At 34.7% G+C, this 15,779-nt stretch overlaps 1 protein-coding gene across 1 annotated transcript in view; it reads right to left on the bottom strand.

The window, feature by feature from the left end:
* The window catches only part of LOC125661590 (receptor-type tyrosine-protein phosphatase T-like), a 41,031-nt gene that overhangs the window by 8,498 nt on the left and 16,754 nt on the right, over positions 1–15,779 (bottom strand). The window contains exons 5-21 of the mRNA XM_056146965.1: positions 15,599–15,736; positions 11,738–11,869; positions 10,783–10,920; positions 9,169–9,309; positions 8,805–8,942; positions 7,714–7,811; positions 6,522–6,634; positions 6,205–6,281; positions 4,870–5,153; positions 4,167–4,254; positions 3,271–3,344; positions 2,981–3,017; positions 2,250–2,347; positions 1,163–1,291; positions 850–998; positions 625–760; positions 91–237 (exon numbers count right to left, since the gene is read on the bottom strand). Coding sequence (XP_056002940.1) covers positions 91–237; positions 625–760; positions 850–998; positions 1,163–1,291; positions 2,250–2,347; positions 2,981–3,017; positions 3,271–3,344; positions 4,167–4,254; positions 4,870–5,153; positions 6,205–6,281; positions 6,522–6,634; positions 7,714–7,811; positions 8,805–8,942; positions 9,169–9,309; positions 10,783–10,920; positions 11,738–11,869; positions 15,599–15,736 — 2,117 coding nt within the window. The remainder of the gene's footprint in view (positions 1–90; positions 238–624; positions 761–849; positions 999–1,162; positions 1,292–2,249; positions 2,348–2,980; positions 3,018–3,270; positions 3,345–4,166; positions 4,255–4,869; positions 5,154–6,204; positions 6,282–6,521; positions 6,635–7,713; positions 7,812–8,804; positions 8,943–9,168; positions 9,310–10,782; positions 10,921–11,737; positions 11,870–15,598; positions 15,737–15,779) is intronic.

Here is a 15,779-nt window from a genome sequence, read left to right as displayed (position 1 = left end):
TGTATTTCTACAGTGTTCTATTATTTTCAACACACACAAATCAACCAGCTTAAACTAGTTTAATACAAATTCAAGTGAATCCAAACGCACCTCAAACTCCTTCCTAATTGTCGTCTGGTTGGCTGCCTGGTCTCCCGCCAAATTTTCTGCCTTCTGCATGAACTGATTAAGACTCTGGGTGTCAACAGCAGATTTAAAATATTCGTTCAGAGCAAGAAACACCGTCATGTATTGTTCCTGAAATGGGAAATCGACTGATTAGCAAAATCGAATACATGATAAGATGGAAGGATTAAATTATTTTTCTTGATCATTTCTATCAGGTTTTTTGTTATTACATATTTCGGATTTCAAACATTTCGGTTGAGCATCACTGAAGAGACATTATTTGTCGAAATGCGCATCTGGTGCATTAAAATTGGTACCTGTATAAGATTTACATGTATATGATATATCACCCCATATTTTCATTTTGATAAAAGGAATAATTCTTAATTCAAACCATGTACTTCTCCACAAATATTTCAAACTCGCATTTACTATTCATAATATTCATAAATATTCATATTGAAAGATAATATACATCAATGATTACGGCGTATAAGAAAACTAAGGTTGAATTACATAGGTTTGGACCATGTTCATTCGATTTGCCCTCATTGTCTTCACGTATTCCGCTATATTGACTTTGCCCGTCGCCTTCCCGGCTTTATACAAAGCATCCAGGGCGATATATGTCCCAGTCCGCCCTATTCCGGCACTGAAAAATACCAAGTCCATATAAAAAGCACAAAGTTTTCAATTCATTTCACCTCATATCCTTTATCAAACTTGAAGCAACTTTTTTACCTGCAATGTACAACAATCGGTGCTTTATTTTGATTGGGTTTTGTCCTCGTCACGTGGTCATGGAAAACAACCAAACAGAGCGGATCTGGAGTCCCGTGATCCGGCCAGGAGGTGTAGTGATATTGTGTGACAACGCGGGACTTTTTGAGCTGAAAATACAGAACAATGTTAACAAGTGTATAGATGTATGGGAATATAGATTGATATAGATATTTGTTTTGAATTATTCGACAAGATGATTTCATTTTATTGCTTGGTTTTCTATTATTTCGCCCATGCAAACTGTATCTATTTAAGAAACAGTCTATATTACCTCTTTGTGTGAAACGGAGAGTTTTCTGATGACGTAAAACGCATATTTTTTCTCTTCCACAGATTTGACCACAAGTTGTCCAAAAGCTCTGGCTTTCATTTCTTCTGGCCAGTACTGTGTACACTTTATCTGTAAATAGCATTCATTTCATCAATATTAATTTTAAATTAGAATACTTTAAATATGTCTATAGTTAATGAACAAAAATACTTTTAAAATTCTACTTGTTCAAGCTGAAGATGTATTTCTACGCTCAAAGGTATTCAATGTCAGCATTTTATTGATCCTGTTTTACCACTCGTAATATCAATCGTGTAGAAATAGGTTTTCATGCAAACATTATAACTGACACGATATTGAACTTTCCTTAATAACATAATATCATTAGTCAATTACCATATCATGGAGGTAATAGTAAATTATGTTACTTGGATATTAATTTGATTCAGTGGGGGAAAATCACAGTAAAATCATCTTTAAATGACCATAATGACCGTTACAAAACAATAGTAATAAACTGAATAAAATGTCCAAGCATCAATTTGTTCGAAATGACTCCTAAAAACCTTGAAGTTACATATGTCAAACTGTCACACACATATAAGATAACTTGCTCTCTATTTTTATCACACAAGGTTTTTTTAATATTCTGATCTTCAACCCCATCTTTACAAAGTTTCGTTTTCATTTTCTTTTTCACATCTCGACTGATTCCGTTTTTGAGATTAAAGTTTTACTGTGTTTATCTTATTCATTTCTGCACCTTATTCCAGTTGATCATTAACACATAATTAATTTGAAGTGAAGGATTTAGATGAGAATAACGGTTATAACCCCCAACCACAGGGTAGGACAATTTCGAATAAAGGAACGTGCTGTGTTTTTAAACATATTGACGGGTGAAATCCCAGATTACGGCCTGGAAAAGTACCTTCTAATGTTGAAATTCATCCCTTTAAACATTCTATGGATCCGACCCTAGATTCTATCTCTGAAAGTACATTGGGTTATGTACCTCCACGTATACTATAGCTTTTCTCAATTCCAATCTTTAATCCCTGAGAGGTTCTTTACTGTAAAGATTTACCTTGACTCCCTCTTTAAGATTTGTCAACATCACAATCTGACTAACATTGTCCTGCCATATCATCGCCCAGAAATCCACCAGGGTGTTTTGTTTCGGTCCTGGAAGATATTGAGATATACAAAAAAAACACTTTGCAAATTGATGTATCCAAATCCATAGACAAATATAGCATTTGAAAGGAATTGTGTATCCTGCCTACATATTTCATTACCACTTTAACTTTCTGTACAGTCCAGACGCTTGAGATTTCATTTTCGTGTTGATTTTAGCCGAGTTGCGAATTAAATTAGCGAAGGATAGGCATCCAGTCGGGCAGGCGGGTGGGCTTGCGGCGTCCACAATTACCTTGTCCGTTCTCTAACTTTCCTACTCTTTTATGCAATTTTGTGAGACTTACATAACATAATTCCATTCAAAAAAGGAAGGTTTCTATTTATTTTCAGGTCAAAAGGTCAAAGGTCAAGGCAACTTGATCACTAAATGCCATAGATTTGAGCTTGTCCGTTCTCTAACTTTCATACTACTAGGGGCATCTTTGTAGAACTTACATAAAAACCTCCTAATGCAAACATCCGTACCTATGCAAGGACCAGATTGGAAATATACATTCGCAGCTTTATCGTGGGTCATCTTTAGTACATTTTTATGTACATTTGCATACATGTAAATACCGAATAAACATTTAATTATGTATACATATTCACGTATATATATATATTGATAACAAATACCTTGTGAAGCTATGTATTCATTCTCTTCGTCTGTTCCCTTAAATGAAATAAACATAGAAAGTGGAAACACAAATGTCGAACACGTACGTATTAAGAACACACAGTATAACGCTCTTTGTCATTATAACTTAAACTGAATTCACAAATGTATGAATACGATAAGGTTACAAACAATTTGTGCAATCAATTTCATTTTTAAAAAATCAATTCTTACTCTATCTCCGACTTACTTAATATAGAAAACATAAGCATTTACTTTCTTCAACTACTAGTTCATAATGTCGACTCACATTGATGTAATTGGCGTTGATATAGTCAGACGATGTTCCATTATCTCCATTTAAAATGACTCTGGAATGATCATCTGTATAAAAAAAAGATATGTGTCTAGTTTTAAAGAAATTCATACAAACGTTTTCAATCAGGTCCGAGAAACCACGCTGAGCGAGAATAACATGGAAGGTGCGTGAGGGATCCCGACATCGAAGTAAAGCCTTTTTGTGTAACCAAAAATGAAATAGATAGACGATTTCATGGTTAAACATTCTCATTTGAAACATGGATTTCTCTGATCATTTTCAAAAAAATACACAAGAAAAGACTTTCAGCGTATTTTTTATCAGATTACTGTAGTGCTGGATTCGTTTAAAATGTGAGCACTAACATAATTGATTGCTATATTCGTCTTTTCTGTATATCAGTACCAACACAGAGAACAACTGCACCACATTCTTGGATATCAGGCTACCCCTTGCTACTACATTAAGCTATTCCTTGCAATTTCTGTTTTATAAATCCCATGAAGGTGCCCTTTACAAGTTAATGAAAGTTGAATATTACATGTAAATGAGTTAGACCAACGTGGAAGTTATATATAAACCAGTAGTTATAATTATCAAAAGTATTCCTTCAACAGCGTTGTTCAATGCGTTATAAACGCCATCGCTATTAACGTTAGATACTCGCATATGCAGGTTACTACAAAAGTATAAAAACAAACAGAAATTGCGCTTCGTGGCACATGATCATTTTAGATGAATGGGGACAGAATAAATTCCAGGTCCAACATTTGTTGTTGCTTTTATATTCTCCGTTAGACTTGTGCAGAAATAGAGAATATGTAGATAAAATACAGTTACTCTATTCAGCAAGGATTCTTTTATAACATATCACCATGAAAACATACACGGGAAAGTGGTTTTAAATCTGTTTCTCGGCACGTTTTCGGGTCGCTTTCCGGCATCACACTGGTGTTGTTCCCCGTACGGCAACATCTACAGGATGAATAACAGATAATTAAAATTTCTTCTCCTTAATTGTACGTTAGATACATCAGGTTATGAACAATTTATATAGATCATACAAACGAGATGCTGATCAAAGTGACTTTAAAGATTTTTAAGCCAATATCATTTTCAAACTAACTTATTTCCCTTTTTAACCTTATAGATCTTTACCAATGGAAATAATAGTCATTTCCTCATGAACGTTAACAATGTGTATACGAATCTTTATACACACAGTGCGACTATTTTAACGGCTGAGAATACTCTGAGAGAAACGGAAGTAAAATGTAAATATGATAAATGAATTTCATTTTAAAATAACACGAGAGTATAAACGATAACGATTCACGCGATAACGCCTCATGAATAATGCTGACATAAAGCGTTACAGTTCATGCTGTTATGTTTACAGAACTTACATGAAGGGGCGTGTCAGTACATGTTAACAGTATGTCCTCAATTAAAGAAAATGGTAGACCAATGAACTTTAAAAGAACATCCTCAAATCAATTATACATGTTGTTTCATTTGAGATACAACGTCATTCCTTGTACGTACAGTTCAGTCTTCACGTGTTTTCTTGATCTGATCACCATAACTTACAGCATATTCTCTTTTAAATCCATCCTCTTCATCTTTCTTTTTTTCGGCAATAACGCTCTCTAGCTGACTGACGGGAACATCGGCAATGGTTTCTTCATTTATGTACAGATCACCATAGGGATTCTCTACGCCTTCGTCATCTGTGTCGTAATCAGCCTTGGTTTCGTATTTCTTCGCGTTTGTGACAGGAGTTGATTTCCTTTCCGGTTTTGAGATGAGCTTATCTTTTGGATCCAGATTCTCGTAGATGTTGGTGAAAGTTTGACCTACTTTGTCGTTGTTCTCTACAGAAAATATAATCATTGCTAATTTGAGAAACGGTGCATAGCATTTATAACTCTACGTCTGATCAGAGTCACACATTAACAGATTTACGGTAATACTTTCATTCAGGCAAATCTCTGTATATCGTTTATAAGGCAGTTGCAATTCATCTTCCCGTGGGAACCCGGGTTAGAATAGTTCCTCAGTACCCCTACTCTGCCGTAAGAGGCGATTAAATGGGGCAGTCCTTCGGATGAGACCGCAAAAACAGAGGACCCGTGTCACAGCAGGTGTGGCACGATAAAGATCCCTCCCGGCTCAAAGATAATAAATAAAACGTTGCCGATATACCTAACTGTTAAATTGATTGATTGATTGATGTTTCCCCCACACTCAACAATTTTTCTGTTAACTGGTGGCGCCCAGTTTTTAGTGGTGGAGAAGAGAAACCAGATACAATGTACCTGGGAAGAGACCATCTATCTTCCGAAAGTAAACTGGGAAACTTTCTCACTTACCGGCGCAAGCGGGATTTGAACTTGCGCCGACCAGATGAGAGGCCGTGTGATTTAGAGCGCGATGATCTAACCACTCGGCCACGAAATGTTAAATTGAAGGCCACAACAAGACATGTTTCCTCTCACGTAGAAGTTTTTTGATAAATTCTGCTTCATATGAATATAAAAACAGGTCAGGTAACAAATGAGCACAATTCGTGCCCATGGGAATTCCGAGAGACTGTTGGAAGACCTGATCACCAAAGACCACGAAGGTATTGTCAAATAGGAACTCTTGCATATTTTTATTTCATATTCAGAATACTTAAGAATGAAACTATTTAATTCTTTGATCACTTCTGGTTTAAAAAACACAGGAGGGTAGATGATACGCACTTTTGTTTTGATATGTCTAATGCGGGATTTTAACATTCCTCTTATACTTTTAATCCATTCTGACAATGTATCAATTTCTTCATTTTCATATTCAGCCCATCGTCTAGCATAATCGTCTACAGAATTCATAATAGAGATGAAGTTCTGTCGCCATATTATAAACGAAACATTTTCTTACGATATAAATTTTCCGCTGTTTCCGTTGGAGGTCTCGCTTGAACAGGTGGATCAGTTCTTGATTTAGTCGATCTCATTCTAAAAATATCATAAATATATGAAATTATATGAAACATATATTAGCATATGAAGGATTTTCACTGTTTATCAAAATTCGATATCTGTAAATATATGTGATAAAATCCAATAAACATGCTGAATAATTTAATTCATATACCAGAAAGGATCGCAGTAAACAGATATTTATGCGGGATTGATCTATTGTTCTGTTAGGGGAGTGTCCTGTGTCTATAAACAGAAGAAGTATAACAAGTTTACCTTCTGAACACGACAAGAACTACGACAACAACGAGGCAAAGAATGACAGCCGCCGCGACTCCACCTATAATCGGAGCGCTGTCGAAGGAATTTTCATCTTCTTGTTTCTGAACCTGCAAAAAACAAACCCAAAGGAGATGGGCGTAGAATGCATATCTGTCAATAGCCTGACATAGATACTGGAAATTGAGTGTTCGGATCTCTTTAATAGGAAGTTTGAGAAAACAATTAACTGGTTGTGCATACGTTTGAGTAAGGTATGGGACAATAAAGCCCGTAGTAGAAACATTTTAACTGCAAGTCTGAACGGAAGACTCAGGATCTGAAAGCTCAATTAATGCATTGTTGTATTGTCATTATTTACAAATAGTGTACGAATACGCAAATTACACAGTATTATTCAGTATTTAATATTCAGATAATAGTACTAAGCGGGATATACGGGTCTAGCCGAAAACTGCAACATAACTAGATCATGAAATGGACAGCTTTAAACGTGAAAGTTGAAGGTCTTTTGGATAGAACTTTCGAAAGAAAGAAGACGTTGCTATGATAATGAGCCTTCACTGCTAAATGGCTCTAGGAGCCAAGGATAGGTTTAAGGTGTTCTACACGCTATCTTTTTTACGTCCTTTCAACAGCTAAAGTAACACACATTTAAACATCTGCATGTCGTCATTGTCTTTCATTGATATATAACAGCAAACACTAACATTGGTCATAAGAAACACACCTAGTAAATCAGTGTAAACATTATGGAAGGGGATGCCAACCTCTTTTGCAACTTTCGATTAGGTGTATCCAAACTCAAAACCAATAAATAAGTTAACCATAAATTACATAAAAATAAAAAGTAAAGATAATAGTGATATACATGTATATAAATATCTGCATTGGTCAGGCCACGCTGTTGTTTCTCCTTTCAATCTACCGTCATAATCTGGGTAAATTTCCATAATTAAGTCAAAATTTCGACTTAATTTTACAGCAGGTGTGGCACGATACAGATTCATTCCTGCTCAAAGGCCGTAAAAGCCGAGCATAGGCCTAAATTTTGCAGCCCTACACAGGCAGTGGTGACATCTCCATATCAGGGAAACATTCTCGAGTGGGACGTTAAACTATATATAAAATCAATCTAGCAATTTTTCAACACGTTTTAATCGACTCTGATCTGTAAAATCACACCTACCTTTGGGCATAATCCAGTTACAGTGTCACATGTTTGATTGAAGCAACTCACAGGGCACGTTCCATTGCAGTTATAACCAAAGGACTTCCAGCCGCATTCTAAACAAATGACGTAATTAATAAAAATATGAAATTAACACAGTATCGTATTTGACGGGGTAAAACTTTCGAGGATACATAACAATGAACGTACTTGTGACAATGACGACAACGTGATCGTAAAGATAGCAAACAGTGATCGATCTCAAACAAATTCTTAAAATATAAAACATTTAGGGTAGGGGAAACACGAACCCCTGAAGACACCAGAAGCGCGATCAGCTGCGGAAGAGAAAAAAATACGGTTTATCATAGGGATGCATACCAATTATAATTATATAGAGATGCAATGCAACTTACGTAAAGCAATCTATTTGAATATATACCCCTTCCTTTCAATGAAACTAACCAACTGCAATCTAACCATGTTTGTTAAATGAATATATCACTCTCTAATCAATTGTAAGTTTCATTACCCTGTGTAACGTGTGCTTTATGAACATTGGAAATCAAAAATGCTCGTGTTTTTGGTTGCAAGTCTACTCCATGGGTGTCAAATTCACAGTGAATATCTTCAGTTAGTCATGTTTTATATTTTCAAGATTCCTTTTCCTATTTTGTAATTTTTCTATCAAATTTACTTGTAGCAATGTAGATCAGCAATGTAAGTTTTTATAACATATAAGGAACATCAGTCAATCATATCAATTTTGCGTGACATCAGTTATAGCACCGCTTTGTGTAATATAAAATTACATGCATATCATAATTCTGAGTAATTTCAGTTATATCCCAATCCTGCGTAATATCAGTTGTATCACATATATGTTTAATATTAGATTATATCACAATTCTGTATGATATCATTTACGTATCACTTCTGGGCAAATTCAAGTATATGACACTTCTGTTAATTTCAGTGTTCAACCACACGTTTCTTAAATTTCACTAGAATCCCTACATTCTTAATATATCTGTAGTTCCAAATAATAAAACTTTTTGGTCCAAAAAACAACCACCAAAAATATAACAACATAAAACTGAGTAAATTACCTTGTGTACAATCGATTCCTTCGTAACCCCTGTCACAACCTTTTGTGCACGTGCCATTTACGTGATGACACTGTTCGTTACCCAGGCAAACTCCACATGATTCAGTGCAGTCTTGTCCAAATGTTTTACTATCACATTCTGTGTAAAAGAAGATAGATACATTGGAAAATTGATGCATTGTTGATCTGAGCGAAATATTAACTGTGGAAACGAGATAATCAAAAATCGAAATTGATCACAAATTTCAGTTTCCTGTGGTTTGCAAACATTTCTTTACGAAAAAAAAAAAAAAAAAAAAAAAAAAAAAAAAAAAAAAAAAAGTTGTGCAAAATCCATGCAGTTTTGTATTATATTAGATCTTTACTTGAATCACATTTCTGATTTTTCCACCCCGCCTGACAACCATTCTGACACTGCCCTGTTACTCTGTCACATCTCTCAGAGACTCCACAGTTGATGTTACATCTCTCTTGGCAGTCGTAACCATAGCGACCTTCTGGACAATCTGTTCATAACGAAAATACAAGAGTTAAAGCGAGTTACAATGATTATATGCTATGTCACTGAAGTAAATAAAGCAACCGACAAGAAAACAAACATTTTTGAAATTCCAAACTCTTCACCATCAACATTCTGATTACGTTAAACAGAATTTTCAAAACAAGTTTTTGTAGTTAAGCAAGTTCTCCAAAAATTCATATATCAATGGAAATCTTCATTGTTCCCAGAAAATGTATGTTTTGAACTACAGTCACATGTGAATAACTAGACGGTTACAAACCGAAATAAGTCTAGAATCGAAACCATGTTTTATTGAGCTTTGCGGTTTTTCTCTACATACCAAACCCAATTATGCATCTTTAACTGAAACATCCCGACATAGGACGTCCAGAGATGGATTGTCTGAGAGGTATGAAAACATAATATCAAACACGTGGACAGACTGTGAAAAAGAAGGACTTTACATACATGCCTAATAATTGCATATTTCCTTAGTGTTAAACTAGAACTGCTTCAATCAGGATGGATCCCAAAGAGAACATGATTAATTTAAAGTATTATGCTTGTAATGACAGAGAAGAGTATTTGTGGTCTGTTTTCGAATTTGAATCTCATGTTTAACTCGATGATCAACTATATCTTTGTTTAAAATGTGAAAGCTCTAATTGTAGTAATTTTTGGGGAATATCTGCTGATCTGTATGAAATATAGAAGGTTTTTGTTGAAGCTGTTCACGAGAAAAAGAAAGGCAGATGGACAGATGTCTAACTGTAGAAGTTTTCTTTTGATAAACAACTACGTTTCTGTAGAATATGAACACTTTCCAAGACATTGTGTTCAGAATGAATGTGTATCAAATTTGGGCCGAGGCTCTGATGCGATCCTAACTTATGAAATAACCACATAATGTATCTTGGGTGTCTGTCTTTAATCACTAACTACTTTTCTACAGAATATGAAAGGTGTTTATAGCAAACGTTTTACTTCTTTTTTTTCAAAATGGGTGTCCGAGTAGAGCAGAGGTAACGCTCTCGCTTCTCCCGCTATGACCCAAGTTCGATCGTCGTGGTTTTCAGTGGTTTTATGTGCGAATATATGGTGGTCGGACGCTCGGACCCTTAGCGCCAATATCCGTGCATCAATAAATCTCTTTGGAAATAAGCTTTCGAGTTTTCATGGGTTATCTTTGGAGTGTATATATATTATGTATGTATGTACATGTATATACCTTATAAATATCTACTTATTTAACTTTTCAGGTAATGGTACCTTCGATCACATGACCCTAAAATCCATAAATGGTCACGTACCTCAAGTTTGTAGAACAATGTGCAAAAATATTCCAGATGTCGTTTCACAGTGAAAAAGATGAAGGCCAGACGTACAATACAATCCCTATAACTTCCACATTTTCAATGAGGTGCCCCAGTTAACTAGTGAAAGGTGAAGATAACGAACAATGATGATAATAATTTACCTTCAGTACATTTTCCGCCTTGATATCCGCTGTTACATCCCTTTAAACATGTTCCGTTAATGTGATGACACTGTTCTAAATTCAGACATTGGCCGCAGCGTTCTGTACAATTATCTCCATACATTCTCCCGTCACATTCTGTAATAAGTATTCAATTTACTTACATGTACAGTGGTAATTTACATTGAATGCTTTGAAAGGTTTTGTTTGCATCAATTTTCCAAGCGAATATCGAATTCATCAGCATAACGAATATATCACCTTTCAATAAAGTTCAACCCAGGAATATATTATTAATTACACGCTTAAATTCCCCTGTTTACTGTAAGTAACGTGTAATTCCTGTGGATAATGTGGAGTGTAAGTACACCATTACATATATATTCATGAAACAATAAACATTCTACTCATCAACGGTTTCAATGATTTTTCCGATCAATCAAACAAAACATATTGGGCCAAAAATAAAAATTGATTTGTTTGATGTACTCCGACCGACCCGTGAAAATCGCCCCTACCCAATCATTTTTTACAGTACTTTTAATTTTTATTTTTTTTAATTTGATTTCCAGGGAAATATACATTGTTTCATTTTAAAGGTTTATATTCTCTAAGAAACTTTTTTGATGAATGTTTTATAGCAATAATTATTAAATTTGTCTTGTCCAATGTTTAATGAAAGCATCAATAAATTTCTAAGTCTGCGTTTTTATGACAATAATCGATTTTTTCGATACTGCAAAAAAAAGTACCTACCTACCTACCCACTTTGAAAAATGTGGGTCGGAGTACATCAAACAAAAATATTTTTAATGATGGCCTTGTTTTCACAATGTTTTTGTCTCCTTTGGATACCAATAATGCGCATACAGTTTTCAGTCCTTTCTATTACGTTCATTTGTATAATAAAAATACATATACAAATGTATTGAAATAAACTAAAATAAAACATTACCTTTCTCGCATAATGGCCCTTTCCATCCCGGACGACAACCATACTCGCACCTGCCATTAAATCTATTACAACCTCTACAATTTGGATTGCACTGTGTAGCACAATTCTTCCCATGCCATCCATAAGGACATTCTGTTAGATAAATATTCTATACAATCAAATAAAGTATTGTACCATATACTGATATACTTTTTTAAAAAAATGAATAAAGACACTTTAATTTTGCGGTTAAAATGATAATATGAAGGTAAAAAAAAAAACCAACATTTTTTTTTCCAAACTTTTTTATTCAATTCTAATGTTACCAAATCCACTTGTTATGAGGGGGAAAGAGATACATTGATTGGTGATAAAGGTCGATTTCCCGTAAAATAAATAACATTTTGCATTTGTGAAATGCTTCTTGCAAAACTGCGCCGATATGTTATTCCGGTTTAATGTGTATGCACACAGGCTACGATCAGAGCCAATTCCCTAAAACAAAATAGCTTCCGTCAATAGATAACCAAGTCGTTCCTTGTACCGTTACAATATTTCCTGGTCTCTTGACCCATTACACGTCAGTTAATGTACAATGTGATATTTTCCGAAATCATGTACATGTTGAGGTGTTCTTGAATTTGAATAAATATTAGTCTTCAGCTGTAATATTTTTTCAGCTGTCACTTGAAAGAGTTTTCGATTTGAAAGTGTTGGTGTGTATTTACCTTATTTGTACCTTCAAGTTATCAACTTCTTGACGGGTGTAGACGAGAGGTGGGTATTTGGGGTATGCATATCCCCTTAGAGATGTTCAACGATAGGGAATGGGGAAACATACATGCTGATTAATCCATAATATGAGAATAACGAGTTAGTTTTCTATAACTTAGTGTCGAAGATAAATTGATTGAATTCGTATATCAATTAAATTGGGGTTTCTTTTGTGTGTGGATTTTATATATATATATATATATATATATATATATATATATATATATATGACTGATTGATTGAATATTGTTTTAACGTCCCTCTCGAGAATATTGAACTCAATTGGAAACGTCACCACTGCCGTTGAAGGGTGCAAAATTTAGCCCTATGCTCGGCGCTTATGGCCATCGAGCAGGGAAGAATCTTTATCGTGCCACACCTGCTGTGACACGGGACCTCGGTTTTTGCGGACTCATCCAAAAGACAGCCCCATTTAGTCGAGGCGACAAGCAATGGATTACTGAGGACCTATTCTAACCCGGATCCCCACGAAAATCTTGATATCCGTGATTTTTATATTGCTTGACTATTCACTGTGTAATTCTATGATATTTGCATTTAGTCCGGCCGATTAGTGAAAAAATTGTTCACTTGATGAGGAAAGCACCAAATTTGGCATGGTAGTACATTTAGGTGTACTAAGCAATATTAGCTATGGACCCACTCTCAAAATTCAATATGGCCGGCATTTTCAAAATGGCCGCCATATGGCATATCTTTTTTTCCCTTTTTGTTTAATATAATCACTATTTTTTACACTAGGAGTTCAGAATTTTACACAATTGATATTTTGTGTTTGATCTAGAAGCCCTAATGTTAAAAAGTGGTGATATTTCAATATGGCCGCCATATTGAAAATGGCCGCCATGTAGAATATATGTTTGCGTGTTTGTTTAAAACAATACTACTTTTGAGGATAGGAGTTCAAAATTTTACACAATTCATACATTGTGATCAAATGGGAAGTCTAAATGATTAGAACTAATAATAGTTCAATATGGCTGTCATTCATACATTGTGATCAAATTGGAAGCCTTAATGATTAGAATGGATAATAGTTCAATATGGCCGCCGTTTCTTTAACTGGTGCTCATTAGTATTACATTCATACATGTTTTCAAATGAGTTCATGGGAATTGATGATGGATTAAAAATTTTGATATAAATTAATTTATTTACTTAATATTTAATAAATTGATAAAATTCAATTGAGCAGTTAATACAGAAGTTAATCAAGACAATTCTGCATTTTACATGCAACAATGACACACGCGTACCTGAAATATTTGATATGAAAATGAAGCAGACGATGTAATGTTTACATAGTGAAGGTAAGTTTTCATGTCTTTTAATAATTTATATTGATACTTTCTTGAATACGTGATGAATTTTAGGATACAAATGCATATGAAAATATCTTATATTTTATAAATGGAACAAAGTATTGCTTATTATTGAGCATGTTGATATATATATATATATATATATAGATAGATAGATAGATAGATAGATAGATAGATAGATAGATAGATAGATAGATATATATATATATATATATACAATGCACTAAAATGACCTACGACACGAACAACCAGATTGTTAAATTTTCGGGACGATCCGTCCCTTCTTCAGGACAAACGAAATGTGGCCAATATCAACAGAGAATAATAACAAAATAACAACAAAAACTACATACAAATACATCTAGCACTACAACTACACTACTCTGCAAACGTATTTACAACGCAGACTACGTGTTTTTTGTTCTTTAGTCTTGGCAATCAATGTTAAAAATGGAGCGAATTAGGACATGCCTTATTCGTCCAAAGAGCCGATCCAAAATCATTTTTTTGTATTTGACCTTGTATCCATGTGGTGGATCCGACACTTTTAGGTATCGGGTGTTGTTGGAACAAAACCACTTACAAATATAAACAATAAAACAACAAATATTAAATTTACACATGCATGAAAAGTCAAAACAAATTCTACCACAAAAACGTGTGGAACGCCATTGTGGTAATTATACAATAATTTTGAAATTGCATAGAGTGTAGGCGAAATTCTTATATACCTTATTTGAGTTTAATTTTTTGAAATAACATCCTATTTCAAGAGATTTGACTGTGAAAAAATTGTTTATGTTTCATGGTCTTCATATAACCTATACTTTCACTTCTTATTCCTTGGTTCTTTGCGCTCGATCATCCAAACTGTGATATATGGTTAACAATTCACGTACGTGACATGCTTACGCTACAGGATAAAGCGCCAGAAGTGGACAAGGAGTTTCAGAATGGGGATTTATTTTGTTGTGAAGAAATCTCACAATAGGTTTTACCAATAACAATAAATCAGGCGCATGAGCAGAACAATAAGTTAGTGAACGGAAATAGTGGAGCAATCGGCCTTACAGAGAATATGGCTCAGCTGCAATGGTGGATGGTATCAGGTCCAGACATCACCAGAGTAATAAATGAATTCGAATCTGCTCAGGAACAAATAAAGAAAGAGCAAAGCAATGGACCAGATGTTAGGCACCACGAACAGGTCAAGAGTCGACAAAAGACATTTGCCAAGCATGTCAAAGCTTTCTGCTTTCCTCATCAAGTGAGCAATTTTGCTTAAAATTTGCACCAATCAGCCAGACTAATTAATTACTAACTCAAGGAGAGGATCTTGTAAGTTGTTGGACGTTGTTTTTAATTTTTGTATGTCGATCAGATACATATAATAAAATATGTTCAATTCAACTTTTAGAAATATCAACGACAAAAATAAGGGGGTGCATCTGTCAACGCATCGGATATCCCAAATCAGCACGTGATATTTTGTCACACTTTATGGGAACAACTTCATTGTAACAAATTATCTTTATCTAGTCAAATCCAATATATTTCGAACAGACTGTTTTAAAGTCTTGCTTAGGGAACTCTAGATGGGCTTGACTCAAGTATCACATAACACGCGACATGGACTTTGCTGATGACGTATCTGTGTTCCGATACTAAGCTACCCGTGTGAGTCCTGCTATCTTTGATCTATCTGATTTATGGCATTCTTTTTGAAAGAAGTTCCTTAAACATGCATATTCTACATTTAACTTACCTTCATCACATTTGTCGCCTTGAGCTCCGGCGTCACATCCGTTTGAACAACTTCCGTTCACGTGATTGCACTGTACCCCATTGCTACAGTTACCACAGTTCTGGTTACACTCCAGGCCATATTTCTTATTATCACAGGCTGTAATATATATTTCATGTTAATCATGTAAATCATGTTTAGT

Source organism: Ostrea edulis, chromosome 8, assembly GCF_947568905.1.
Source record: "Ostrea edulis chromosome 8, xbOstEdul1.1, whole genome shotgun sequence".
NCBI classification, from domain to species: domain Eukaryota; kingdom Metazoa; phylum Mollusca; class Bivalvia; order Ostreida; family Ostreidae; genus Ostrea; species Ostrea edulis.
The sequence above is the reverse complement of the archived record's forward strand: the minus strand, read 5'-3'. Positions and strand labels throughout refer to the sequence as shown.